The sequence below is a fragment of the Triturus cristatus genome, chromosome 1_2, assembly GCF_964204655.1.
Source record: "Triturus cristatus chromosome 1_2, aTriCri1.1, whole genome shotgun sequence".
Classification (NCBI taxonomy): Eukaryota; Metazoa; Chordata; class Amphibia; order Caudata; family Salamandridae; genus Triturus; species Triturus cristatus.
In genome coordinates this window covers 232,937,584-232,964,795 of record NC_140580.1, presented here as the reverse complement: position 1 = coordinate 232,964,795, position 27,212 = coordinate 232,937,584, and the positions used below count along the sequence as shown (strand labels likewise).

The following is a 27,212-nucleotide window of genomic DNA, read 5'->3' as shown; positions in this document are numbered from 1 at the left end:
CAAGTTCTGCCTATAAAGAAAGGAATAAGTCCATGGAGATCAAGGCGGCAATGCAGGGCCCAGGGAGGCAGCCCTCATGGCCGTTGCTCCTGGACCCAAGCAGCAGCATGCCCCAGCAGGATTAGTACAACATCATGGCATCCTGGAACTGAACAACTTCATGGGGTCCCAGCCCCTTAACTTATACCACCAAAAGACTTTGTTCTCAGAAAGGTCACAAATCACTGAACCCAGCCAGAACCAGTTTGGTGTCGTCCTGGAGCACTTTATTTACAATGCTGCATCCTGCCTTTGAGGAAGAGGGAGTCTGCTATCTGATGCACCGTGGGAGGTGGAGCCATCATTCACCTTGCCAGGCACAGCCCTGCTCAGATCAAAGGGTCACCCTTCCCCATACTCCAACTGCAGATCTCTTTATTCAACCCACGCCTGGCTCAGCCTGTCCTGACCCTCCAAAACCAGACAGCCAATACACATCAGGCAGGCAGGCACCTAGCACACAGAAAGGCCAACTTCTAAAAGTGGTATTTCTCATATAGTCATAATAAATCTGTGCCCACCATTGCACAGCATTTATTCTCACGATTTCATACATACTAGACTTGACCACACTGCTCCTCTCCTAACAGGAATAACCACCGACACACACTTAGCAGGGAATCCCCAATGCATCCCTATGGGAGGGCAGGCCAATCTCACCAAATGTAAAACAGAGCGCACGCACTTCATACTGAACAGCAGCGTAAAAGCGCCTAGAGGCCTAAAACCACTAACACAGTACAGAGAAAAGGCTGGGAGAAATGCAAAAAGTTTAGGGGTGAACCTGCAAAAAAGGCCAGGTCCAACAGTGGTGCATCCAGTTCTACGTATAAGTGTGCTGTACACACGATTAACAGATCGGCTCTTGGTAGATCCACCCTACAACCCATTCATACATTTTTTTTTTTTCATTTGGAATCTTTTTTTTTTTTAGTTTAATCTCAGCACCTATGAGACTTCTGCAGCAGCAGGTAATTGACCACTTCCTAAAGTGGGAAGAGGTTTAAAGTTGGTCTAAGCATAGTATTTTGTACTGGAATGATACCCTTCCAGTACAAAACCTATGTTACATTCACTCCGACACCCTTGCAATATTTTGTCTTGTCCAAGTACCACATACTATCTAAAAGTACAAACTTCAAATGCCAGGTTAACCAACACTCATCATCCTGAAATGTCCAACCTAATACACATTTCCAGTTTGTCACTGACGCACAAGTCCCTCAAGGATATCAAAACCTTATGATAAATGAGGTGGACATCTTCAAATGCAGTTTAATACTCACCACAAATCATGAAACATTTGAACGACGGAAGTTTGCAGACCTGTTATCTTCATCTAACACCACCTATCTACATACCACCTATCACCTGCCACGAAATAAAAAACGGTTTCACTGGCCAGTTCTCACAATGGTACCTGAAACCAAATGATGTCTAACAAAAATATATTTCAATCGAACTTTAATTTTGAGTGAGACAATGCCAAGTGCAAACCTTGTGCCATCCTAGATAAACCAAGGTTTATTATGGAATTTACACCAGTGTTTCTCCCAGCCCACGCACCAAAAGGCAAAATTGTTCATCTCTTCAAAACATCATCAGAGGCGTCTTCTCATTTGGCTTTTATGAGCCCATTGCAATTCCCCTACTCATTCTTGCCCCCACTTCATCCTGGACCCACAATAACCCTGTCACCTAAAGTTGGATTCAGTAAGACAACTGTCACCTACCACACTCCAGGACCTCATCCCTCCTAAATTAAAGCAAATGCTCGTGCCCTCTGTCATGTATGACATTGTCAAGAGGTGTAAAACAATTTATACAATAGTAGCATGAAAAGATAATTATTGATAACAAATGAGATTATAAGAATACGTTTGGTTGAGCAGTTGTGCAATGAATATGTATTATTCTGTTCATTTGAGTTGCTTGTACAAAGTAAACAAATACTATCCTGCTCGAATTAATAAAATCGTTCAATGGATCACTGCGCATAGAGATCCATTATACCGCATTTGCACAACCACCCACCCACTCCTGGAGGAAGGGGGAATTCGGCAGAATTTCTTGCAGCCGAAATGGGGGCAACCCCATATGTGGACTGAATTACTGAACTTTCACCTTGGAGAGGTGTTGATTTGTGTGGGCACTGGGCAGGCAGGAGGAGGGCTGACCCGCTGGTGGTCCTTGACCTTTCTGCCCTATCCCGAGAAGCCAGGACTGGAACATTTTGGGGAAACTAAGCGCCCTGGTGGATGTATTGGTATGGAACTGCCGTTATTGCTCATCCCTCCCCCTGGATGCCCTGGGTTGAGGGAGTGGGCGATAGATAAGATAAAGGGGCCCGCTGGTACTTTGCATTCTGAAATGTTCTGCTGTAAAGGAAGGTGGCGACAACTGTTGTATTGCTTGCACGGTCTCTGAGCAATTATTTTGCCTTACGTCCTGCATTCTCATAACAATAATGCATGATTTTTGCTGATCTTATGTCCTGTATTCTTAAAACAATAATTTCTGCTTAACTATGGTTATCATTTAGCAATGTGTCTATGTAACTGTGTGAATGAAAGGCTACCCCCTTGGTTAAACCACACTAATCGCAACTGTTTATGTTTGGGAGTTGTTTCAGTGGGGGGCAGCGAGTTGCACATTGTGAGCGCACTGTACATATTTGCTTTCGCAGTACTTGTTGTCAAATGTATCTAACACTGAAGCGTCCTCCACCGCCAAACCTGCCTAAGCATGTTAAAAACGATATTAAGCTATAACTCTGCAACAGTATGGACACCGAGGAAGCGCTGAAACAGGCAGATGATCAACATACTTGGTCTGCTAATCCTGATCTGGCTCATTGTGATGTTATCATTCTCTTGAAAACAATTGCAAGGAACTCTGCATGCTGTTGCCCCCGGGCATCTGGAATGGAGTAAAGGATAGCTACATCTGTTGCTCAGTAGACAACCGCATCAAACGTTCTACTAGTGGCATATAGTGAGTAAGGAAGCCAACAATGAAAACTCGCTTACCTTAAAAAAACTATTATGGCAATGAGTCAAATAGATAATATGGGAAGCCACCGATATGATGTTCTTATTTGTGCAACAATAATCTGTATCATAATGTTTTTGAATCATTGATTGAAATCAGCACATGTCAAGGCACTCCAATTTTCTCTGCATCCATGTCAACCAGTTTCTGGCGCTATAATCTTTGTTTTATTGCTAGAATCTCATTGGCTAATTACTCTGGTTTATGTTTGTTGTTTGCTGACTCAGTTATGATATAGTTTAATGCAGTATATAATAAATAAAGTGTTTAATCATGCAGTACAGTTTTCACCAATCCTTATCTTCACCTGTTGATTGTACTACTGAACCAGTTGAAATGCACAGCCTCTTTTCTACATAAATGTGAGATGTTCGTCAGCACAGAAGGATAAATGAGACGGTCGTTATCTTTACAAGCCTTTTATATTATCACATAAAATAAAGGGCCCTATTTAGAGTTTGGCAGACCAATAACTCAGTCACAAATTGTACTTCTAATATGGTGAACAAGAGATCCTCCCCAATTGTAACAGTGTTTCATCTCCCAAACTCTAAATAATTCCTTAGGTCATGACTTGGGGCTGATTTAGAGCCTGGTGGACCGTTCACCATCCATCAGGGTGGCAGTAGTCATCTCCTCCACCACCCCAATGAACTGAAATCTGTCCCAAAAAAAGAGATGAACCACGACGCTTAGATGATCTCTGTGCCTTCACCAGAGCTGCTACCACTGTTTGAGATGGAGTACCCTATCCACTAAACTCTAAGTCAAACCCTTTGTGCCAATCTGCAAACCTTTTTTACGCATAGTATGTGGGAGACAAATTGAATGAATCAGATCTTTTGTACATTACGAATTGTTGTCCATATGCAAACTGATGCAAACCTTAAAAGTTAAAGTCACACTAATAATTATACATATTTCTCCTGTTTTATTTGCAGCTTTCACTTGTAGCCATTGCATTCCACATTTTCCGCACTATTGAAGTAAACCAGCTCATGGGAAAGCTACTGAAACAACCCAACACCTATGCTGACTTTGAATTCCTGGCATTTTGGCAGACACAGTACAACAATATGAATGCTGTTAACCTGTTTTTTGCTTGGATAAAGGTACTATACTAAGTATACTTTAAATTTTAGCACAGTGATTATGTTAATAATTCAATTGATAATAAATCAGTACCAAAACATTATTGGGAGCACATGTACTAATAAACAAACTTCTAATAATGTATTATTATGGTGTAAGGGTCAAATTATGTTCATAGTTTAGCCTAACTGACTTGAGCCAACAATGTATACTTTAAAATATTTATTACCATGTTAAGGAAGTGGAGAAACATCGTGACGCCTCTCTACACACAACAATGTTAGTTAAACCATACTGCACTCTGTGCACCTGCAAAAATACCACTTAACTGCTAGTGCTTTCCCACCTAGAATGTGTTGCCTGGATATGAATTTACCCTAAAGAAATGAAAAGACAAGAGGCGTTTGGCAAAACAGGAACAAGTTGGTTTTTTTAAATACTGCAGCCAGGAGAGTCTCAACAGAATGCCTCTGAGGAAAGTCTCCTTGTGTACAAAGTTTTGGCTGGTTTTATACATTTTTTGCAAGTACCATAAACCAATTTCCGCATTCGTAAAAAGCGTTACAATCATTAGTTATTACAGTCATAAATAAACAAGGTTGGGCATCTTGATAAGGACACAGATGGCTCTCAACCTCAGGGCGAGCTAGTGTGGGCCAGTGTATGTGTCCAGATGTCCAGCATGAGGGACATGTGATCACTACGTGTGGTGTGCATGTCATGTCCTGATTGGCTGAGTGTTTCTATCTACATGTGGCACCTAGCTTAGTAGTATTTTTGGGGAACGTGAGCCTTTGGCCAAATGTGTTTTATTGGGGCCAATTGCCACGGATCTGTTTGTTTATCTGTGGGATCAATCAAAGTATTCCCTGGGCATGTGTTTATCTTTGGGTTAAGTAAGACCCCACCTGTGACCTGTTATATGATAAGTGTGGTTGTGGGTCGCAGAGTCTGTCTAACCACGTATCTCTGACTCGGGGTTGAATGGACGGTCACCAATCTGACAGCAATAATAGGAGCTCACTGGAAGTCTTAAAATTAATATGGCAGTCACTGGTGTCATTTTTATCGACATTCTCAATAGCTTGTGTACAGTTGTTATAGCATACATTGGCATTGCCTTTACCAATATTGGCATGTTTTTGCATTTCTAGAACATCACATACATTGACATTGCTTTTATTGGTAACATCGTTGTATGTACATGGATTATGGCATACATTGACATTGCTACTGCCGGTATCATCGCTGTTGTGCAGGCATAGATTATAACATACATCAACATCAGGAGCGGCCTGTGTAGGTAGCAGTAGTGGGGAGGGGTGGAGAGTAGTTGACCGACGACAAGGGAACATAAAATGTAAAAAAGAAAGAAAACCACTTACCATGAGCACAAGGTAAGTGGTTTTCTATTTTGTATTTTTTTCCCCACATTGTCTGTCGACTCAACCCCGATCTCCTCCACCCCTCTTACCTGCATGGGCCGCTCCTGATTGACATTGTATTTGTGAGCACTACAATAGTCATATGGGAACAGGTTATGGTGCAGGTTGGTATTGTATTTATCGGTATCGTTGTTGCTGGGCCTGCACATATCACTGTACTCATTCCAACACTCCCCTCTCTGCTTGATTCTTGAACTACTTTATGCTCGTCATATGACATGGCAGTTATGTTATTAGAAAGTATGTGTGTGTGTGTGTAGTGTCTGTTACTTTTTGCCTAGCTAAGTGCATACTACCTAATTTGAGGACTGCGTTTTTACAGCAGGAAACCCCTACTTTTAGGAAACCAAATAACATAAGTATAACAATGAGTGCTGGCATCATTGACGGAAATAGTTTGGACAACCATGCTCTTGCTCAGGGCCTGTAATGAAGTCTGCAAGTCTGTTATAGAATGCTTAATCTTGCTACTATCTTGTAGGGAGCCAAAGAAAAATAAATGGTTTGAATGGCCCTGTTCTGCCACGCATAGCTTTCTAATTGGGGCTCTAAAGAAGTCACCAAGAGTGGTAGAGGAAGTCAGGATGTGCAGATCACGCTACAAGTAGGCGATAAAGGAGAGCAAGAAAGTTATAAATCAGGAAGCCTGGGAACAATTTATGAGTCCAGTGACAGAAATGATGTATCACATTTTTGTAAAATTGTAAATACCCCTTTTTTTGAAGACACCCATAATACAACTATGGATACATTCATTCCACTGCATCTATGGGTGGCACATATTCCCAAGGTGTATAATAGCACCACATTACCAGATACGATAAGCAGTAAAGTTATGAGTGACCCAACTCAGGAAAGCAGAGATTTCCCTGAATTTACCCTCGGCAATGGAAAGAAGTTCAAGAAACAAAACCCCAGGTACAGATGTGGTCCTTATTTATTTGTTTAAAGATAATATAGATTTCTGGGCCCCATTGATAGTTAACCTATTGAGGAGTGAACTACATGTTGACCCTCACACGTCCTGTTCTCTGTTACATGTGGAAGCAGATACACTTTAGGTGGGAGTAAGGTGACTTCTGTCTCTGCTATATGCTGATGATTGTACCATACTCCCCAGGACCAGTGTAGAGCTACCGAAGTTACTTGAGAACTGTGCTTTGTTTATGCATCAATTGGGTCTGTCCATTAACAATTCTAAAACTTATGCCATGGTTTGCGACCCATCTCCAAGCAAACTGATATCTCACTACATTAATAAAACCAGACTCCTTTTTGTTGCGACCTGCATGTATCTGGGAGTCCCCTGTGATAACAAAGGCACCTGGGTGCCCCTAGAGAAAGTAAGGAAGATCCAATTTGATAAGTCTAATGCAGCAGTTTTTAGGATTGCTGCTAAACAGGCAGATGTAACCCTGTGGCTATGTATGGTGCAGACCTTTGGCGAGCCTGTGATATAGCACAAATTCAGATCAGTAAAAAATGCCTTTTTGAGAAGGTTGCAGTCCATCCCTTCTAGTGTACGCACTTATGCTTGTCATGCAGAATTGGGGACAGAATAAAACTTGCACCCCTAATGTTATTTAATTTTTTTTATTTCGGAGCAAAGATATCATATAAAAGAAAATAACATTAACATCGTCGTATAAATATTGGCATTATGTACTCCCTCATTTTTCCCCAGATGAGTGAAACTCTAACAGTTGAAACTCTCAGTTTGGCAATTTGGAATTCAAGTTCATGTGCTTCCATTGTTTCTATCCACCATTCTTCAAACATTGGCGCAAGCTCAGACTTCCATTGTTTAACAATCATAAGTCTCGAAATAGATAATACATAGAAAATCCAGTCTTTTTCCCCTTGACCCCCAATAAAATAATTAAAGGTGGGAGTGATGTAGAGTCCTTCTCAGCCCAGGAGCATGCAAAATAATAAGCCACACACAGAGTTCTGGATTGTACATCTTTATTCATCAGCATACAATCTTAATCTGTCATCTTCATTACTTCACAACTGTTAATAACCACACCTTAACACCTCCCAACCAGTTACATACTTCCTCTACTGAGTCTGCCCAGAACCTCAAGGGTCCTAACACACATACTCTTGCAAGACTACATCTCCCCCTTTGGCAACAAAAAAACTCAAACAACAGTTATCTTAAATTTTTTCGATTAGTCATCAAGGTAACTCACTAATTGACTAGGAATGGTTGAGATGCACCGATTGTTCATGCGCCGAGGCTGACTCTCAACTGTCAGGCGGGACGGCTCATTAGCAGGAGCGGACGATCGCTGGGGCAGGTGTTTGAAATGTGACGGGTCCTTTGTGACGGACTGTCCGGGACGATTTGCAGTCAATATGTGTCCTTTGCATGTCACAACCCTCAGGTATCGACAGCAAAGGGAGGGTCTGCTTTTTGCTTTTGCTTCTGCCTGACCAGGACTAAGTCACCTCTATTGAAGCGAATGTCTTCATTTTGCATTTGTTTCCTATGGGCCCGAAGAAATCCCTACAATCCATTCCACACCTTCCTAGGAAGGTCGGATATGGTCAGTGGAAGTTGAGTCACTTTGGGAGAAAGTCAGTTACACAGATGACACTCTTCGAGTTCCCTCTCAACCCGCTCGTCTAAGCGCAGGAACGACACTCTGTCTCTTAGAGCTCTTTTGGTAGCTACAATACCACAATGTCCTTCATGGGCTAGTTCACTGACTTGCTATCTTAGGTTCTTGGGTATGACCATTCTTGAGCCTCTCAATAAAACAGCTTCTTTGGTAAAAGACACCTAATCCTGTACATTTTATAATTTTTTTATTTCAATATCGTCAACAAGTGGTCGAACACTTCTTTTGCAGGATTGAGCCAGAATGATGTCTTTGAGAATGTGCATATTCTGGTCAGCATTAGTGGCTTCAACAATTTGTTCAATTGATATGGCTGCTGGCACACTGGACTTCACAATGAAGTTGATGTACTCCTCAGCTGTCTTGGATGTCAAACTCTGACGAGCTAGTGGTATCATGAAAAATAATCAACAGGATTCTGGTCTTTACCTGACTTATGTATAATTAAATAATTGTATTCTTGCAGTCTCAGACCCCACCTCTCAATTTGAGGGGGCATCTTGGCTTTCGAATTTCCAGAGATGGTGAGTAGTGCTTGATGGTCTGTGATGATAGCGAAATGTTTTCTTTAAAAAAACATGAGTGTTCACACTACAGTCAAACTCTCTTTCTCCTGCTGACAATAGGCATGTTCTGTGTTTGTCAGACTTTGACTGGCCCAGGCCACGATATGTCTCTCAGCTTACCGATGACCATTATGTTGAGCACGGATTTTCCCCAGCCCCACCGGGCACTCATCCACTGTGATTTCAGTGTGTAGTTTGGAGTCAAAGTTAGCTATCTTTGTTGCATTCTTAGTTGCATGTTAATTACTTTGAAACTTTGATCACCTTCAAGAGACCATTGGAATGGGACATTTAGTTCGGCCATCTCTCCTAATGGAGCACTTACCTTAGAAAAATCCCAAATGTACCTTGCACAATAACAGGCCATACCTAGAAAAGATCTTAGCATGGTGACATTTTGCAGGGGCAAGTAGCTGACAGTGCTCTTACTTTATCAGGGTCAGGAGTCATTACCCTATCAGAAAATATATGCCCTAAGAATTTGAGTTTGGTCTTTCAAAACTCACACTTTGCTGCATTCATGGTGAGACCTGCTTTGGCAATTAATTGGCACACTTATGTGAGAGCTTTATCCTGCTCATTTCGTGTCGCTCCAAATACTAATGTCATCACTGTAAATAAAAGTATTTGTGAAAGATTGAATTGTTCGACATATAACATCCTTATGCATCTGAACAAGCCAACATGAGTCAAAAAAGTAGTGAGGTACCTGCAATTCTCTTCCAACTCAGGTTGATTATAGCTCTTGTTCATGTAAAAATGGGAGAAGATTTTGTCACCATTAAGTTACATAATGTCCGCTATGAGTGGACCAGGATGTCTTTTTCCTTCGATTGGCTTGGTGCATATCAAAGCAGATGCACACTGCACCCTCACTGTCCTTTTTTGACACCATCACTATGGGCGACACCCATGGCATAGGACCAGTGGGAAGCTCAACTATGTCATGCTTTATTAGCATTTCTTGTTCTTTCTCAATGGCTTCTTGCAAATGGAAAGTGGCTCTGCAGTGCCGCTGGGCAACCGGTCAAAAGTCCCCATTATTGTGAAGTTGCACTTTCGTTGCCTTGAGCCTACTCAGGCTGTGAAATAATGATAGGAACTGCACACAACATCAGACTGGGTGTGGAGATTTTAATTGATGGTTATCAGTCCCATGTCAGTAGCGGTAGTCAAGCTGAATAGACCGGCACTGGACAAAGCCCTTCAAAGAGCATGAATTGGCATTTTCACTGATAATGCTTTATGTTTCAAAGTCGCTGTGAATGACTCTTGACTCTACAACAGTTTAGATGCTGCCCATGTGTATACTTTCATGTTTGTCGGGTGAGGACATTGCACAGGAGACAAGCTGTTGAACTTCTCAACCAACATGATCTTAATCGTTGCACCACTGTCTGCAATGAATGTTATGGAGCAACCGTTGACCTTTATTGTTGTCTTGGGGCAATGTTCAAATGAATTTTGTTTTGTTTGGTGGTTTCTTTTGTTACTCGGTTTTCCTCGGAAGCAGCCAGATCTACATGTGCCCATAGTTTATTGGTCGATGCCATCAAAATACATCCATTTTCCTAACTGATACTCGATGATGATCTTGAGGAGCTTCTGCAGGACGAACTTGACAACGATCGACTTTGGTTTCTACTTGCTGTAACTGATGCTGCCTTTTTGTCTTGTGAGCATGACTAGGAAGCTTCTGGAACTTTCAGGCAGTCATTTATTCTTTTTGCTGTGGTATGGTTAGCTTTTCTTTTGGTTTGCAAACCTATATGAAGTGGTTCTCCTTACCACAGCCATTGCACATTTGACCCATGGCTAGACATTTGTCTTTATGCGGACATGAAAATCCACTTCAGAAGCATACCCATTCTTTCTTTGTAGATGGCTACTTGCATGTGTCCTTGTCTTTATGCCCAGCTCTGATTTATTTTTTGCTCTTACAACTTTCATGTTAGCAGCTTGTCCAGCCGCTCTTTCTTCGGCCCTGGCGGCCCTTAATACGTTCTCTAAGCTGAATGTCTCTTGTAACATGCATCATCTGAAGAAGTCCGAAAGACACCCATTGATAGGTTAAAGACGTATGGCTTCATCATTAAATTCAGAACATTTACAATGTTTGATAAGCAAATCAAGTTTTTCAACAAACTCATCCATTGTTTCACCGGATTCCTGTTGGGCTTAATTGAAAAAGTACCTTTCATAGTCGACGTTCCGCACTGGCTTGAACTTGGCTGCTACTGCTTCCTTTACTTGGCCGTATGCTATTTCATCAGCTTGTGATATCTTCCTCAGCACTTCCTTTACTCTGTCACTGGCAAGGTTCTCTAGGGACTTAATGATTTTATCATCTACCTCTTCTAGGGCATCTATAAAATCGTTTAATGTCCCGATCCAGGCAGTCCATCTGGCGCCAATATTCTGCTTCTTGGTGGTGTCTAATGGCTGTGGAGGTTTCAGAAAGGCAGCTGCACCGTTCTCCAGGTCTTCTTTTGCAGCCTCTGAAAAATGTCACTATTCCGAGATCCTTTTCGGGTCACTGGATGCCACTTGCCCCTCTGCATGCATCGGCGGCTCAAACAGGCCTGGTCATTACACCCGATTCGAGGTTGTGAGGCACTTCCTTTGCTCACGGTGGTAAGTACATCTGTACTTTTGTGCCTGGTTGTCACTGCCTTTAGCGACTGCTTTTTTACTGAGGATTGCTCTGTGTTAGGCTTTTGGGCAGCAGCTATTCTTTTAGACTTACCAGTGGGTTTTTGGCAGGATTTTGAAAGTGCTCCTCTGCAGATCCATCAACTTTGTCAAGAGCCGTATGTAGACTGGAGTGGGGCTTCGATTTCACATATGTGAACTTCAAACTGCTGCTCATCGAAATAGCTACACATGGCACACACACGGAGCTTGCTGTAGCTCTGCAAACTTCCAGGGAGAACAGTCACATTTCTTCTGGGCAAAGATCCCGCACTCCTCACCAGTTGTAGCATCCTCCCTAGTCTGGGAGCATACAAAGTAATATGTCTCTCATGGAGCTCTGGATTGTATATCTTTACTCAACAACATACATTCTCAATCTGTCCTCTTCATTACGTTACAGCAGTTAATAACCACACCTCACAACCAGTTGCGTACTTCCTCTACTGAGTCCACCCCGAAACACAAGGCTCCTAACACTACTCTCATGACACTACAAATGAGACACCGGCATGTTGCATAAAAGTAATTTTCTGTGAAATCAGTCAGTACCCAGAATTCATCAAGCTTATAGCATGTGGCAAACATATGAATGCTATCAGTCTGTTGTTCGACAACGTGGAGAAAAAGTAAGATGTTTTATGCCATGTAGAGTGCTTGGAGGAACTTATCTATAACTTTGCAAAAATGGGCAAGGCAGCAAGCCAGTTCTTGATCAGTAATGATTTCATGAAAAGCTCGATCTTTTTTCAGCCCATGAAACTAAATTACCCTTTAGGTATTGCATGAGACATTCATACCTAGCAGAAATTGTGGATCGATAAGGGCTAAAAATCAATTTTGCAAAATCTAATTGAATCAGTGGTGTTGTTATCCTGGAAGTGCTTCTGATTAGAAAGGTTCTGATCTATAAATATATATTTTTTTAAAATTTTGCAGAGAAAATTACTTCTGTAAATCTAAAAAAATATTTAACCCCCTGATCAACCAGCAAATCAGCTAAACACCTGATCCCAGCCTGATACCAGGAGCCAAAGTCTAAAGCTGTAAAGCACACCGGTTAATCAGGGTTGTCCAATAACATTGCCGGAATTTTAAAAAAACTTCCTAATATCTGCTCAGGTCTTGGTTAGCGCTCCAATAGTTTTTAATTTAGCTTGTTTGAAAATGTTCTTGTTATTGCATTTGCCATTGGTGGTACAAGGATTATTAGTGATAGAAATTGCACTTAACCAATTTTCAGACGTATCATTGCATAATAACTTAATACATTTAGCAATGCCTGCCCAGTAGTAAAGAAGCCAATCATGAAGCACCCAGGCCTCTCTTATTATGGAAAGCTTTAGTAGCATTGTTGTCCTTTGTTCGTTTTACCTTTGCAAATAAATTTGACTACCATAGAGTCTTAGGGCCCGATTCACAAAGGTAAACTGAGACGAAGTCTAACTTTACGACTTTCGGTATTCACAAAACATTTGGTCTCAGTTAAACTGAAGACCAAAACTTAAGTTTAACTGAGACAAAGGTCTAACTTTACTACTCGTAATGCCCTTTGAGAATACCGAAAGTTGTAAAATTTGCCTTTTGTCTCAGCTTACCTTTGTGAATCGGGCCCTAGATGTTCAAAGTATTTGTTGGGGATATAAAGAGGTAGTGCCCGTAAAAAGTATACAATTTTCTGTAAGATATTAATCTTAACTAAGTTTGTTAATTGAATACGGAAATAGGCAAATACGTCCACTTCATTAACAAAGCCTCAATTTGCTGTAATTGTAAAATATAGCTGTACTCAAAGCAAAGTTCTAAAGAAGGTGCAATAGTAATACTCAAGTACCTAGCTCTGGTAACTAAATGAAGATTGTGGCTAGTAGCACCTCCTGCTAACACAAGCTGAATTTTATGAGAATTTAATTTGCAGCTAGAGATCTTGGCAAATTGTATGGTGGATTGTTTGCTAATATTAGAAGTGTGATCTATTCGGTGTGAAAATATTAATACGTCATCTGCATATACCGCAAGAAGAGATGCCATAGATATATTAAGATTGTGGGATATACTCTCTCAGAGAAACCTAGAAGAGGGTTACATGTATAAAGCATACAAGGCAGGGGTCCCACGTGATTGGAATAAAGGAGGTAGTTTCTTGTATGAATCTGGGAGCTTTAGGTGTTTGATGTACAGTTTGAATCTTAATAAATTGATGACTAACATTAAGGGGCCGATTCCGATCCTGTAAAACCCGGGTACGAACCGTCGGACGGAGCGTTTGCTCCGTCAGACTCGTATCCGGGAAAAACACCTTACAAACCCGCAAGTATGATTCGTACAGAAACACCATTTCCGTACGAATCGTAAAACACCGACCGGCAAAAAAATACATACAAATCGGATCCGGGACACCGCGTACGCGACATTCGCACGGAGTCAGGCAGCGTTTTACGGATCAGCAAGTACAATTCGTACCCACAGCACTTCGCACAGCAAAATTTTTACGGGACCCAAAAAGTGCCGGAAAAGCTAAGTACGCCGCGATGCACGACGAAAAGGGGGCCCGGTACGCATCGTACCCCCATCCCTACACGTCCGCACCATACCCACAGCCCCCCCATGTACGCACCGTACCCCCACCCCCGTAGGTATGGAGCGTACCCACACCCCCGTAAGTACGGAGTGTACCCACACCCCCGTAGGTACGGTGTGGACCCCCAGCGCTACACGCTGGGGGTCCGCACCGTACCTATGGGGGTGTGGGTATGCTCCGTACCTACGGGGGTGGGGGTACGTTCCGTACCTACGGGGGTGGGGGTACGCTCCGTACCTACGGGGGTGGGGGTACGCTCCGTACCTATGGGGTGGGGGTACGCTCCATACCGGTGGGGGTACGCTCCGTACCTACGGGGGTGTGGGTGGGCTCCGTACCTACGGGGGTGTGGGTAGGCTCCGTACCTACGTGGGTGTGGGTACACTCCGTACCTATGGGGGTGTGGGTACGCTCCGTTCCTACGGGGGTGGGGTGGGGGTACAGCGCATGCATGGGAGGGCTGGGGGTACGGCGCATGCATGGGAGGGCTGGGGGTATGGCGCATACTGGGGGGGGTGGGCTGGGGGGATGTTCGGCGCGTAGGCAAAAAAATACATACAAATCGGATCCGGGACACCGCGTACGCGACATTCGCACGAGTCAAGCAGCGTTTTAAGGATCAGCAAGTACAATTCGTACCCACAGCACTTCGCACGGCAATTTTTACCGGACCCAAAAAGTGCCGGAAAAGGTAAGTACGCCGCGATGCAAGATGAAAAGGGGGCCCGGTACGTATCGTACCCCCATCCCTACACGTCTGCACTGTACCCAGAGCCCCCCATGTACGCACCGTACCCCCCACCCCACCCCCGTAGGCACGTAGCGTACCCACACCCCCGTAGGTACGGAGCGTACCCATACCCCCGTAGGTACGGTGTGGAACCCCAGCGCTAAGCGCTGGGGGTCCGCACCGTACCTACGGGGGTGTGGGTACGCTCCGTACCTACGGGGGTGTGGGTACGCTCCGTACCTACGGGGGTGGGGGTACGCTCCGTACCTACGGGGGGTGGGGGTACGCTCCGTACCTACGGGGGGTGGGGGTACGCTCCGTACCTATGGGGGGTGGGGGTACGCTCCGTACCTAATGGGGGTGGGGGTACGGTGTTTTTTCCATACGGTTGTGCATTCGGACGGACGGGACGGATCGTACTTGCGTGCTCGGACTTCAGTTTCCCGATTCATACGTAAAACTGTCCGGGGACGTGTCGGACACTTTTTCCGACCCGAGGACGTGTCGGGGAATTTTCCCAATGCGATTCGTATGGATTTTTTTTACATACGAATCATACTTGCCAGTTTGTACGGGACTTGTATGATTCGTACATAAAAAAAATCCGCATACGATTCGTACGGGGAATATTTTTAACGGATCGGAATCGGCACCTAAATTGTTCGAGCAATTTCCATAAGAATTGCCAAGAAATCCTGTCCTATGCCTTTTAGGCATCTAGGAGGATGATAAAGGGTTCCCCTTAAGTTTCAGATTGATCTACTATTTCGATTATGAGAAGTAGTATCCTTTCTGGGAATAAACACATGTTGCTCAGGTGATGTTAATTGCGAGAATATTCTATTAACCCTATTAGCAAGAAGTTTGGCGTATATATCTTAGAGTCTGCATTAAGCAGCAGGATTTGTTTTATGTGCATTACAATCCAAAGGGACTTTATCTTTTTTTAAGAATATAGTTATTATAGCCTAGACCAAGAGGGAGCAGTGCAGCCAGTACTTTGGATCTCTTTTAGTATGTCTTGTTTCAGCAAAAACACTATATTAGCCAGGGATCTTGTATATTTCAGCTGGGATGTGGTCGGGCCAGTGGCCTTCCCTAGCGGTAGATTAGCAACAATAGTTGCCACTTCTTCCCTCGTAAACTCAGCGTTGAGCACTTCCTTATCAGTTGTGCCTAATTTAGGTATATCCATAGACCTTAAATAATCATGAATGTCAACCAAGTTATCAACTTTCTCCTCCTTAAATAATGTTGAGTAATAGCTGGTAAATATCAATAGAATCTCTGAGTGTTGGGTACATACACTCTTGTTTGTATCTCTTATCTGGCAGATTATCATTTTCTGTGACTCAAGCCGGCTGAAGGCAGCGAGTAGTTTTAATGACTTTTCTCCTACTCCACAGAATTGGACCCGCAACTGAAAAGCTCTTTATTATGTTAGGTGGCTAATAGTGCAGCAATAAATCCACAAAGACCCTTTATTTGTAGGTGTGTTTCCTGTGCTGCTTCTAAATGGGAAATGATCTGTGCCATATGAGTATGGATAAATCTATCTAGCTGTCTTCTTGCTAATTCTTCGATTTCCCTGTCTATTTGTAAATTGAGAAATTAAAGATTGTGATTAGCCTCTAATAAAAGCCTTCATAGTGTCCCATACTACAAACGGGTGGACTTATCCTTGGTTAATAGAAGTATATTTCTGAGTATGTATTCGTAAATATTGGGCAAAATCAGATTGATCAAGTAAATATCTGGGAAAGTAACAAGAGGGTTGTTTAATGCTCGTAATGCAAAAGGAACCCCATGTTAGGAAGATGTTTTGTGATGGAACCACACATGCATTTACCATGCATGCTGGTTCCACGCAGTCTGTACTATGCAAGTCTTAACCACGAATATGCCTTTACCATGCATGCCTTTACAACGATTTATGACTTGGTAAAGCATGCATGGTAAACACATTTCCATGGTTAAGACTTCACCCACTCTGACTCCACCCCTGCCCTGAGTCCTAAAACTACCCCCCCTCTCCTGTAAACCAATCGCCTCCCCCGAGCCCTAAACACTTCCTTTCCTCCATTCCTAAATACTTCCCTGCCCTTCCCTAAGCCCTAAAAATGTACCCCTGAAAATTACCATGAACCCCCACCTCTGAAAACTACCCTGAACCCCCTCCTAAAAAATACCCCGAACCCCCACCACCCCTTAAAACTACCTCGAACCCCCACATCCCTGAAAACTACCACAACCCCCCCCCCCCGAGACCTGGTCCTAGCCCCAGCCCCACTTACCTGTCCGTGTCCGCTTCTTAATGCTCCTCTTAATGCTCCTCTTTCACCGCCCATTCGGAACACTAGAGTGCATTTGTGGTTAAGGCAGATTTGTTTGGGCAAGCATGGTTACGCTTACGGGCTTCCAGAATTTATGGCTTTGATGGTGTAGTTCTGGATGTTTCCCTAGGAAGATAGCAGAATGATCGGAATACCAAAGATGGTAGATTTGTGTTTGGCAGGAGGAGGCAATTAACGTACCAGGTACAAATCGATTCAACAGTATTGTTTGTGTGGTCTTAAAAAGGTATACCTCTGGCTATCTGGATTCTTATTTCTGCAAATATACACCAAATTCAGCCCTGGTATCATGTTGGAAATACTTGCCCTGGTTCTCTTCATTCACCCTGTATACTCAGTGCTAATAGTATCTAAAGTTGGTGCACCGACAAAATATTGAGTTTTTTTATTTCGACCTTCATTGATATCATGTTTTAAATATGGTAGGGCCAGAATATCGACATCAAGAATATCGGTGACCAGAATATCGACCTGAAGGTAAGAAATATCGTTTTTTTTAATATCGAAGTTAATAATATCGATAGCAAAAATATCGATGTTAATAATGTCGATGTTTGTTAGTTTTATGTATTTTAGTATGAATTTTGTATGTATGTGTTCCACATGTTATATGTTGTATTTTTTTAAATATATGTATTAACTGTTTAGAAGTTAGTAATTTTTTTTTTTAAGTAAAGTTTGCGTTTTAGTACCGTTGTGGGTTTATAGGGGACTAGGGTGGGAAGTAATTTAATTGCAATTAAGTAATTATTAATTTTTATTTATTGGTATTGATGAATTTAATGTTTTTACATGGTCATTCATTTGTATTGATAGTTATAATAATTGTATACATTTTTTGTTGGAGCAGGTTGTGGGTTTATAGGGGAAGTTAATTATAATAAATTAATAATTTTAATGTTTTGGTATTGATTTATTGTTTATTAATTCATTGGGAATTAATTTGTATTAATTAATTGATAAATATATTAATTGTGTTAATTTAGTTTAGGAGCGGGTTGTAGGTTTATAGGGGAATAGGGTGGGAAGTAATTTTTGATAATTATTTATTAATAATTATAGGTATTGATAATTTATTAATTGTTAATTGGGAATTATAATATTAATTAATACATAGTAATTAATCTTTATTTGATTAATTGATACTTATATTAATTGTGTTAAATTTTATGTGGAGTGGGTTGTGCGTTTATTGGGGAATAGGGTGGGAAGTAATTTAATGTTAAAGTAATAATTTTAATTTATTGTTATTTATAATTAATTTAATATTAAATCCTTATTTAATTAAAAAAACTAATTGATAAGTATGTTATTTTTAACCCCTACGCTATCCAACACTTTCCCTATTGTTGCACTCACTGGAGTGGGAATAGTCATTTTAACCCTTTCACTATCCAACACTTTCCCTACTGTTGCACTCTCTGGAGTTGGAATAGTAATTTTTACCCCTACGCTATCCAACAACTTCCCTACTGTTGCATTCTCTGGATTTGAAATAGTAATTTTTACCCCTACTCTATCCAACACTTTCCCTACTGTTGCACTCACTGAAGTGGGAATAGTAATTTTAAACCTTTCACTATCCAACACTTTCCCTACTGTTGCACTCCCTGGAGTTGTAATAGCAATTTTTACCAGTACGCTATCCAACACTTTCCCTACTGTTGCACTCTCTGGAGTGTGAATAGTAATTTTTACCCCTATGCTATCCAACACTTTCCCTACTGATGCACTCTCTGGAGTTGGAATAGTAATTTTTACCCCTACTCTATCCAACACTTTCCCCATTGTTGCACTTTTTGGAGTTGGAATAGTAATTTTTACCCCTATGCTATCCAACACTTTCCCTACTGTTGCACTCACTGAAGTGGGAATAGTAATTTTAAACCTTTCGCTATCCAACACTTTCCCTACTGTTGCACTCCCTGGAGTTGTAATAGCAATTTTTACCCGTACGCTATCCAACACTTTCCCTACTGTTGCACTTTTCGGAATTGGAATAGTAATTTTTACCCCTACGCTATCCAACACTTTCCCTACTGTTGCACTCACTGGAGTGGGAATAGTCATTTTAACCCTTTCACTATCCAACACTTTCCCTACTGTTGCACTCTCTGGAGTTGGAATAGTAATTTTTACCCCTACTCTATCCAACACTTTCCCTACTGTTGCACTCACTGAAGTGGGAATAGTAATTTTAAACCTTTCGCTATCCAACACTTTCCCTACTGTTGCACTCCCTGGAGTTGTAATAGCAATTTTTACCAGTACGCTATCCAACACTTTCCCTACTGTTGCACTCTCTGGAGTGTGAATAGTAATTTTTACCCCTATGCTATCCAACAGTTTCCCTACTGATGCACTCTCTGGAGTAGGAATAGTAATTTTTACCCCTACTCTATCCAACACTTTCCCCATTGTTGCACTTTTTGGAGTTGGAATAGTAATTTTTACCCCTACGCTATCCAACACTTTCCCTACTGTTGCACTTTTCGGAATTGGAATAGTAATTTTTACCCCTACGCTATCCAACACTTTCCCTACTGTTGCACTCCCTGGAGTTGTAATAGTAATTTTTACCCCTACGCTATCCAACACTTTCCCTACTGTTGCACTCACTGGAGTGGTAATAGTAATTTTTACCCCTACGCTATCCAATACTTTCCCTACTGTTGCACTCTGGAGTGGGGATAGCAATTTTTACCTTTACGCTATACAACACTTTCCCTACTGTTGCACTCCCTGGAGCTGGAATAGTAATTTGTACCCCTACGCTATCCAACACTTTCCCTACTGTTGCGCTCTTTGGAGTGGGAATAGTAATTTTTTTTCCTCTGCTATCCAATATTTTTCTGTACCGTTTTAGTTAATGTTGTGTATAATTTATTTTAAAAACATCAAAAAATTGTAGTTTTTTTAATTTGTTATATATATATATTTTTATGTTTTTATTTATATTATATTTGTATGTGTATGTATCTCTGTATGTATATACATGTGTATTTATAGTGTATAAAATGTTTTAACAATTTATAAGTTATTAAAATAATTATTTAGGAAAATGATTAAGTATATATATTATATTTTATCTCCTCATCACACCCCAACGAGCTTGATGTAAGAGCGGCTGTCCAGCCGCTGAGCCTGCACCACCTCAAACCAGGGGGCCACGGAGCTCTCAAATTCGGCGAGTTTCAAAAGTGGGGAGCAAGATGGATTTAAGGCAACAGCGACTTCTGGGGCTCATCTGTGAGCTCTGTGCATTCTATTGAGGGTGCATCCATTATGGAGTTATTCAAGAACTCCATTTCCCATAAGGCAACGTGCTGAATCACAAGCAGCCCATTGGGGCAAACGATATTCGCCAAACTAGGAAATGAAGAACTTTCATGCACCCTTTTGACAATGTAAGCCTTTGATAAAGATATAAATCAAAACACGTCAGGCTGTCGTCAGATGTTTGAACTTACCGGAAATCACGCTGTCTGTACCTAATAAAGCTGATGGGGGGAAAGCAACTTGTCTCTCGAGTGCGGCTCAATCTGTGGACACACCCAACGAGCTTGATATTATATTTTATATGTATGTTTAATTTATTTTAACATTATGGTGCCGATTCTGATCGGGTAAAATAATTTCCCGTACAACTTGTATCCGTATGTTTTTACGTACGAATCGTACAAGTCCCGTCCCACCGATGAAGTACGATTCGTATGTGAAAAATACTTACGAATCGCTGCGGGAAAAGGTCTACGAGACGTACCCGGACAGTTTTACATACAAATCGTAAAACTGAAGTCCGAGCTCAAGTACGATCCGTACCGCCCTTCCGAATATACAAGCGTATGTAAAACGTCCTGTACGGAGCAAACTCTGTACCACTCGTATCCCGGGATACGAGTCGCACAGCCCCCCCCCACGCATGTCCCCCCTATTTCAGCACCGTACCCCCGTATATCAGCACCATACCCCCCATGTCCGCACTGTACCCCAGCCCTGTACTTGTACGCACCATACCCCAGCCCCGTACTTGGATGCCCTGTACTCGGATGCACCGTACCCCAGCCCCGTACTTGTACGCACCGTACCCCGTACTTGTACACACCGTACCCCAGCCACGTACTTGGACGCACCGTACCCAAGCCCCATACTTGTACGCACCGAACCCCAGCACCGTACCCCAACCCCGTACTCGGACGCACCGTAGCCCAGCCCCATACTTGTACGCACCATACCCCAGCAGCATACCCCAGCCCCGTACTTGTACGCACCATACCCCAGCCCCGTACTTGGACGCACGTACCCCAGCACCGTACCCCAGCACCATCCCCCAGTCCCATACTTGTACGTACCGTACCCCAGCCCCGTACTTGGATGCACCGTACTTGTACGCACTGTACCCCAGCACCATCCCCAGCCCCGTACTTGGACGCACCGTACCCCAGCACCATACTTGTATGCACTGTACCCCTGAACCGTCCCCCAGCATCGCGTATGTACGGACCTTACAACAACATTGCGTATGCGAGCACGGTACAACATCGCGTATGGACTCACCTTACATACGCAAAAACGACTCGTACGAACCAGGACACTGTAAAACAGCACAAGGAGGGTCAATTCGACTCGCACAACACCACAAAACACGTCTACAGTACAAAAAAAATCAAAATGACTGACCTGGCACATCCAAACAGGTAAACAGAGGCCCAAACTCACAACCACCTCTTATAACACACCCACCAAAATTTCAAACTCCGGCCCACCCACAAATGGACCAATAAAAAGGGCCCACACACACAAACCATGAGCCTTTGCAACAGACTCACAGCAGCTACAGAGCACACCCCAAACAAATGCACCCATACACCTTAACATATACACCTTCACACACACTCCTTCACACATACCCCCTCTTCACATTCCCACACGCACCTTCACATTCACACCCACACACCCACACCCTCACCCCACACCATGCCCACAGACAAGAATCCAAAGTTCAGAAGGGAGGAGCTGGACATCCTTGTCAATGAAGTCATCAGAGTCGAGCCACAGCTCTTTGGAACATTGGTCAGACAGACCAGCATAGCCGAAAAATCACGCCTGTGGCAGAGGATCGTCGATAGGGTGAATGCTGTTGCGCCCATCAGAAGGACCAGAAATGAATGCCATGCCAGGTGGTACGATCTGCGGAGGGCAGTCAAGCGAAAAATGAACGAGGACTACGCCCAGAGCAACCTCACTGGAGGTGGGCTGCCCCGCAGACCGGTACATTACCATCCCTGGGAGGAGAAGGTGATGGCCCTGCTTCCGCCGGTGGGAGTACACGGAGTCGAAGGAGTTGCAGAGCCTGGTGAGTATACTACCAACTTACGTAACATGAGGGTAATGGCATCCACACCCCAACAACACAAAATGCACGCAACTACCCCCAAGCCCTCACCGGACACCACCACACTCAAAAACAACGCTCATACCACTAACGTGTATGCCCCATCCACAAAGCAAGGCCATGCCATGTCCCAGGCTCCACGAAGCACAAACCCAAAACTGGATGTCGGGGAGGGTGGGGCTCACAAAACACATTGTTCAACTTTGAATCAGACACCATTGCCCTCAGCCCATATGGCCCAGGGACATACCCATGCACCATGCTCAATGCACAGGGACTGGCAAAGTACTGACAAGATAGCTGACACTTGGCCCTGCTGTAGCCAGCACAAGGCCCTCCTGTGACCACTGTAAACTCAAACACCAACACCACAAGCTCAGATATCTAGGACAGGAACTCACACTCACTGTCATGCCAGCATGCACCACGAGGGGACAGATACATCACCTGGGAGACCCACAGCCAAATCACACTACACCCACCAGCAGGCCCCGTCACACACACCCCTTACACAAGCACACACCCCTGGGGCAGGCAATGGATTTACCCACTCTCACAATGGACATGTGACACAACAAGATCAATCCATAGCCAAAGAAGCATCCAAGCCAAAAATCTACATGTCAAACACTCAGGAGAAAATATCAATCTGTCCCCCGCAACATACCCATCCACAAGTGAACAGTGAGGGGAATGCTAGTTACATATAACTACCTGGAGGAACTGTGCCAACTTGAATATGTATGAAACATGGATGTCGTATGAAACAGCATTAACATTGTCTCTCTCTCACACACAGGGCAACCTCATGGATCTCCCCCCAACAATGGGGGGGGGGAAGAATCACTGTCCCAGGCTCGGGAGGAACCTGATCCCACCGGCAGCGACGCCTCTCAACAGTCCGTGGATGACCCCAACCCACCTGGACCCTCTGGTGTCCAAGCCCCTGCAGCACCGGCCTCAGGTACATCTGTGCCAACCACCACCCCCATTCCTGCCACATCCCAGGAGACACCCAGGAGCCTTGCCAGCAGTGAACAACTGAGCCAGTCTGACCTGGAGGGACAAGGTTCACCAGGCACCCAGGAGGAGGCAGACAGCCCCGCAACTGCCATCCCTCAGGGGTCCCGTAGACCCGATGTGCCCACAACGGCAGGCCAGGCTCGTGTGGGCTAGGGTGGTGGAAGTGGAGGCAAGCGGAGGCGTGAACCTGACCAGCCAGCTGAAGGGACTGGTATGTCACACATACGCAACATCATGGACGCATTCCGACGTGACACCAGGGCCATCAGCCAGGTAGTGGAGACCCTCACAGAGATTAAGAACCTGCAGGCCGAGCAACACGCCAGTCAACAACACCAAGGATGGATGGAGGCAAGACTGGCTGAGCTCCTAGCGGTGCAAACGGACATAAGCCGTTCACTCTGTCGGATCGCCGACAACATGGCCAACCCTCCCTGTGCCACCAGGCGAAGACCAACACCAGCCACAGGGAGGGAGGAGGAGGATTCTCCGATGGAGCGTCAAAAACATCGTCAAGGCCTGCATCTGAGGGTCCCCCGAGGAAGGTGTGTCGTCCACGGAAAAGACCGTGAGAGGCAGCGGACCATCCACATCTCCCAGGTCACCTGGCCTAGCACCTGGCCTTCATGCGCAACAGCAGCACCTCATCCACTGACATTCTCTGCCACATGGACTTGCTGGTCACAGTCTGACCAATGATAAACTCTGTGTTCTGGACTCTGATGACTTCAAATGCAAAGGATCCCATCTCCCCCTGTGAACTTTGGATTCTAGCCACACTGTATAGCACCTATTTTCACCCACAATAGACGCCCACCACCGAGAATAAAACAAACTTTCTTTAATTAGATGTTGTAGTCATTTTGCATGAGTCCACAACATATGTGTGGGGAAATGTCAAACTATGCCTGAGTGTTGAACGAACTCCAGCCATCCATACCCTGGGATCGGAGTCCGGTACAGGACACACATGGGTCACAATGTATCATCAAATACAGACATGGAGCACAATACTCACCCGTGATGGCCTCAAGCTGCTGAGGGGGGGCTTGCAATACTGTGCGGACAGACCAATTTGGAAGAGCATCATTAATGTGTAGAGGTCATGGCTCATGTGGAGGTGCCCGGGGAGGGAGTCCCAGGTATGTGTAGCCAGGTGGGAGAACTATGTCCTGCATGCTGGAGTTGAGTGGATGTGAAGAATGTTGGCCAGGGCAAGGTTGGATGCACGGAGTTGGCCCAACGGGGTCTTGGATGACAGACGTCCAAGGTTGGTTTGGGGTCTGGGGTTGTGGACTGCCTCCTGAGTGTGGGTGAGGAGTGTGAAGGTCATCCTGCAGCAGACAGTGATCCATTGCAGCTATCTCAGGTGGACAGGGATGTGGCTGGGGCGCGGGATGTTGAAGCTGAGGTGTGCAGATGACCCTGGATGTGGACAAGTTTTCAGGGAGATTGGCTGTACTTGCTCCGTAGAGGGCGGGGCTGTAGTTGACACGGCTGGTGTCGTGGACCTGGGGGACGGTCTCTCTTGCCTTGGAGTGGATCTATCTGTGGGTCATGTGCATCATGCGGAGGGTGTTGCAGCATGAGGTACAGATGCTGGTGAGTTGCATGGCAATTGTGAGCGACGAGTCCATGATGCACACCATCTTGTGTGCGTGGCCACTGGGTGCTGGTGCAGTGCCCTGGCAGGTGGGACACAAGGAGTTGACCCAGCTGTAAGGGGACAATCCTCAGATGATTACCTCAGTCCTGTACAAGTCCAGCCTCAGGTGGCTGATGTTCAGCCATTCATCAACGGACCTTATGCCTTCTTGAAGGTTGGAACTGGCAATGGCTGTGTCTTTGGTGAGGAGCAGCTGGCTGTCAATGGCATACGAGATGATGATGAGGTTGTGTGCGCATGTGATGGTGGAGAGGGGGGTCATGGACACATTGAAGATTGACACGCTGAGAGATGAGCTCTGGGCCATGTGCCAGATGACGCCACTGTACTACATGCTGAAGGCGTGAGTCCCACTCCCATGGCCTTGCTGGTGAGCCACTTGGTGATTTCATCCTGGTCCATCCCCTGGATACCAGTGTTGGAGATGCGTGAGCTGACAGTGTGTGAGCACATCGTGCATAATGCTGTGGAGAGGTCAAGGGGGGTGTCCTCACCATTGTTGAGCAGGGCAAAGTTGTCCGTGTTGGTGGCAATGATGACGGTTGCAGTGGGGTGATTACTGTGGAAGACGGGCTTGTGCAGGTTGCCTGGAGCTCTTTGCGTGGAGGAAGTTTGACAGTTGCTCGTTGACTGTCTTCCTGATGACATTTGCTGGCTAGGGAAGCACGTTGAGGTTCCTTGAGAGCCAGCGATCCTGCCGTCCATTGTCTAAGAAGGGCCTGGGTCACTGCATGCCTCTATCTACCATGGAATGTGGCGAACTCCAAAGATACATACATGACGTGCTGGATGGGGGCTACAAGGATGGGGAATGATGTGGTTGAGATGTTGTGTGGGAAGGGGCCAGATGGAGATCCCCAGGGGATGTTGCACATGAGCCGGGTGTTGTATCTGCTGATGATGGAAGTCCAAAACCTGAGGGTGGTTTGTCCCGCGTATAATCGTGCGTTCTGCCTCTGTGTGCCAAGGCTTGCGTGTATGTCCATGAGCTTGCAGTGGTAGAAATTTGCAAGGGATTGGCTCAGCCTTGCAAGGGTGGGGTGTCTTTTGGATGGAGAGCTGATGTCAGTGCACTCACGATGCTGATGAGCTCCTTGATGTCGTGCTGTTTTTTGTCCTCGTCCCCATCTGAAGGATCTACAATTGTCCTTGCTGATGATATGGTGATGGCTGTGTGTGCCGTTTTCCAGGGTTGTAAGGCCACTGGTTATTTGTGTTGCAAGCTGTGCACAAGAGTCCTGCTAGACATGTATGAGTCCAGTAGGTCTGCCTTGTCCCAGGTGGCTTAATTGGTGATGTGGGTCACAGGAAAGGCCGTCAATGTGGCTAGATTATTGGATCAGTTAGTTGCTGATCCAGTGTGTGAGGTTGCAGGGTGTGGCGGTGGTGTTGGCTCCAGTGTCCCACACAGCATGTCTGTGTTGACTTACATCAAGCATCTTTGGGGGATTGGTAGCGGGGTGTGTGGCAGTGTGTTGCCCGTCGGAGACGTGGATGGACCAATGATGGATGCTGGTGTTGTTCTCATACAGCCAGAAGTTCCTAGCCCACAGCCACATGTATCCTGTGGATGTGAGGGCGTGCGTGATGATGGACGTGTTGATGGCTTAGCGGAATTGTGGATGTAGGGCTGGAGATCTGTAGATGAGTGTTACTCTGAGGGTTTGCAGGGGGTTTGTGCCAAACCGGATTTGTGACCCTGAGTGCGTGCTTGGGAATAGATATCAATTCATCCCCTGGGATTGTTAGTTCCACGTCGTGTGTATGGTCCGTATCACTATAGTAATGGTGCCGTAGGAGTACGCGTGGTACGGACCGTACACACACGCGTACTCCTACGGCACCACTACTATAGTGATACGGACCGTACACACGCTCTCAGAGCGTGTGAACGGTCTGTATCACTATTGTAGTGGTGCCGTACGGGTATGTGTGAAACGCACCGTACATTT

General features: G+C 44.6%; 1 protein-coding gene across 1 annotated transcript in view; it reads left to right on the top strand.

Moving 5' to 3' along the window:
* The window catches only part of PKD2L1 (polycystin 2 like 1, transient receptor potential cation channel), a 3,023,543-nt gene that overhangs the window by 1,322,225 nt on the left and 1,674,106 nt on the right, over positions 1-27,212 (top strand). The window contains exon 7 of the mRNA XM_085603531.1: positions 4,032-4,202. Coding sequence (XP_085459657.1) covers positions 4,032-4,202 — 171 coding nt within the window. The remainder of the gene's footprint in view (positions 1-4,031; positions 4,203-27,212) is intronic.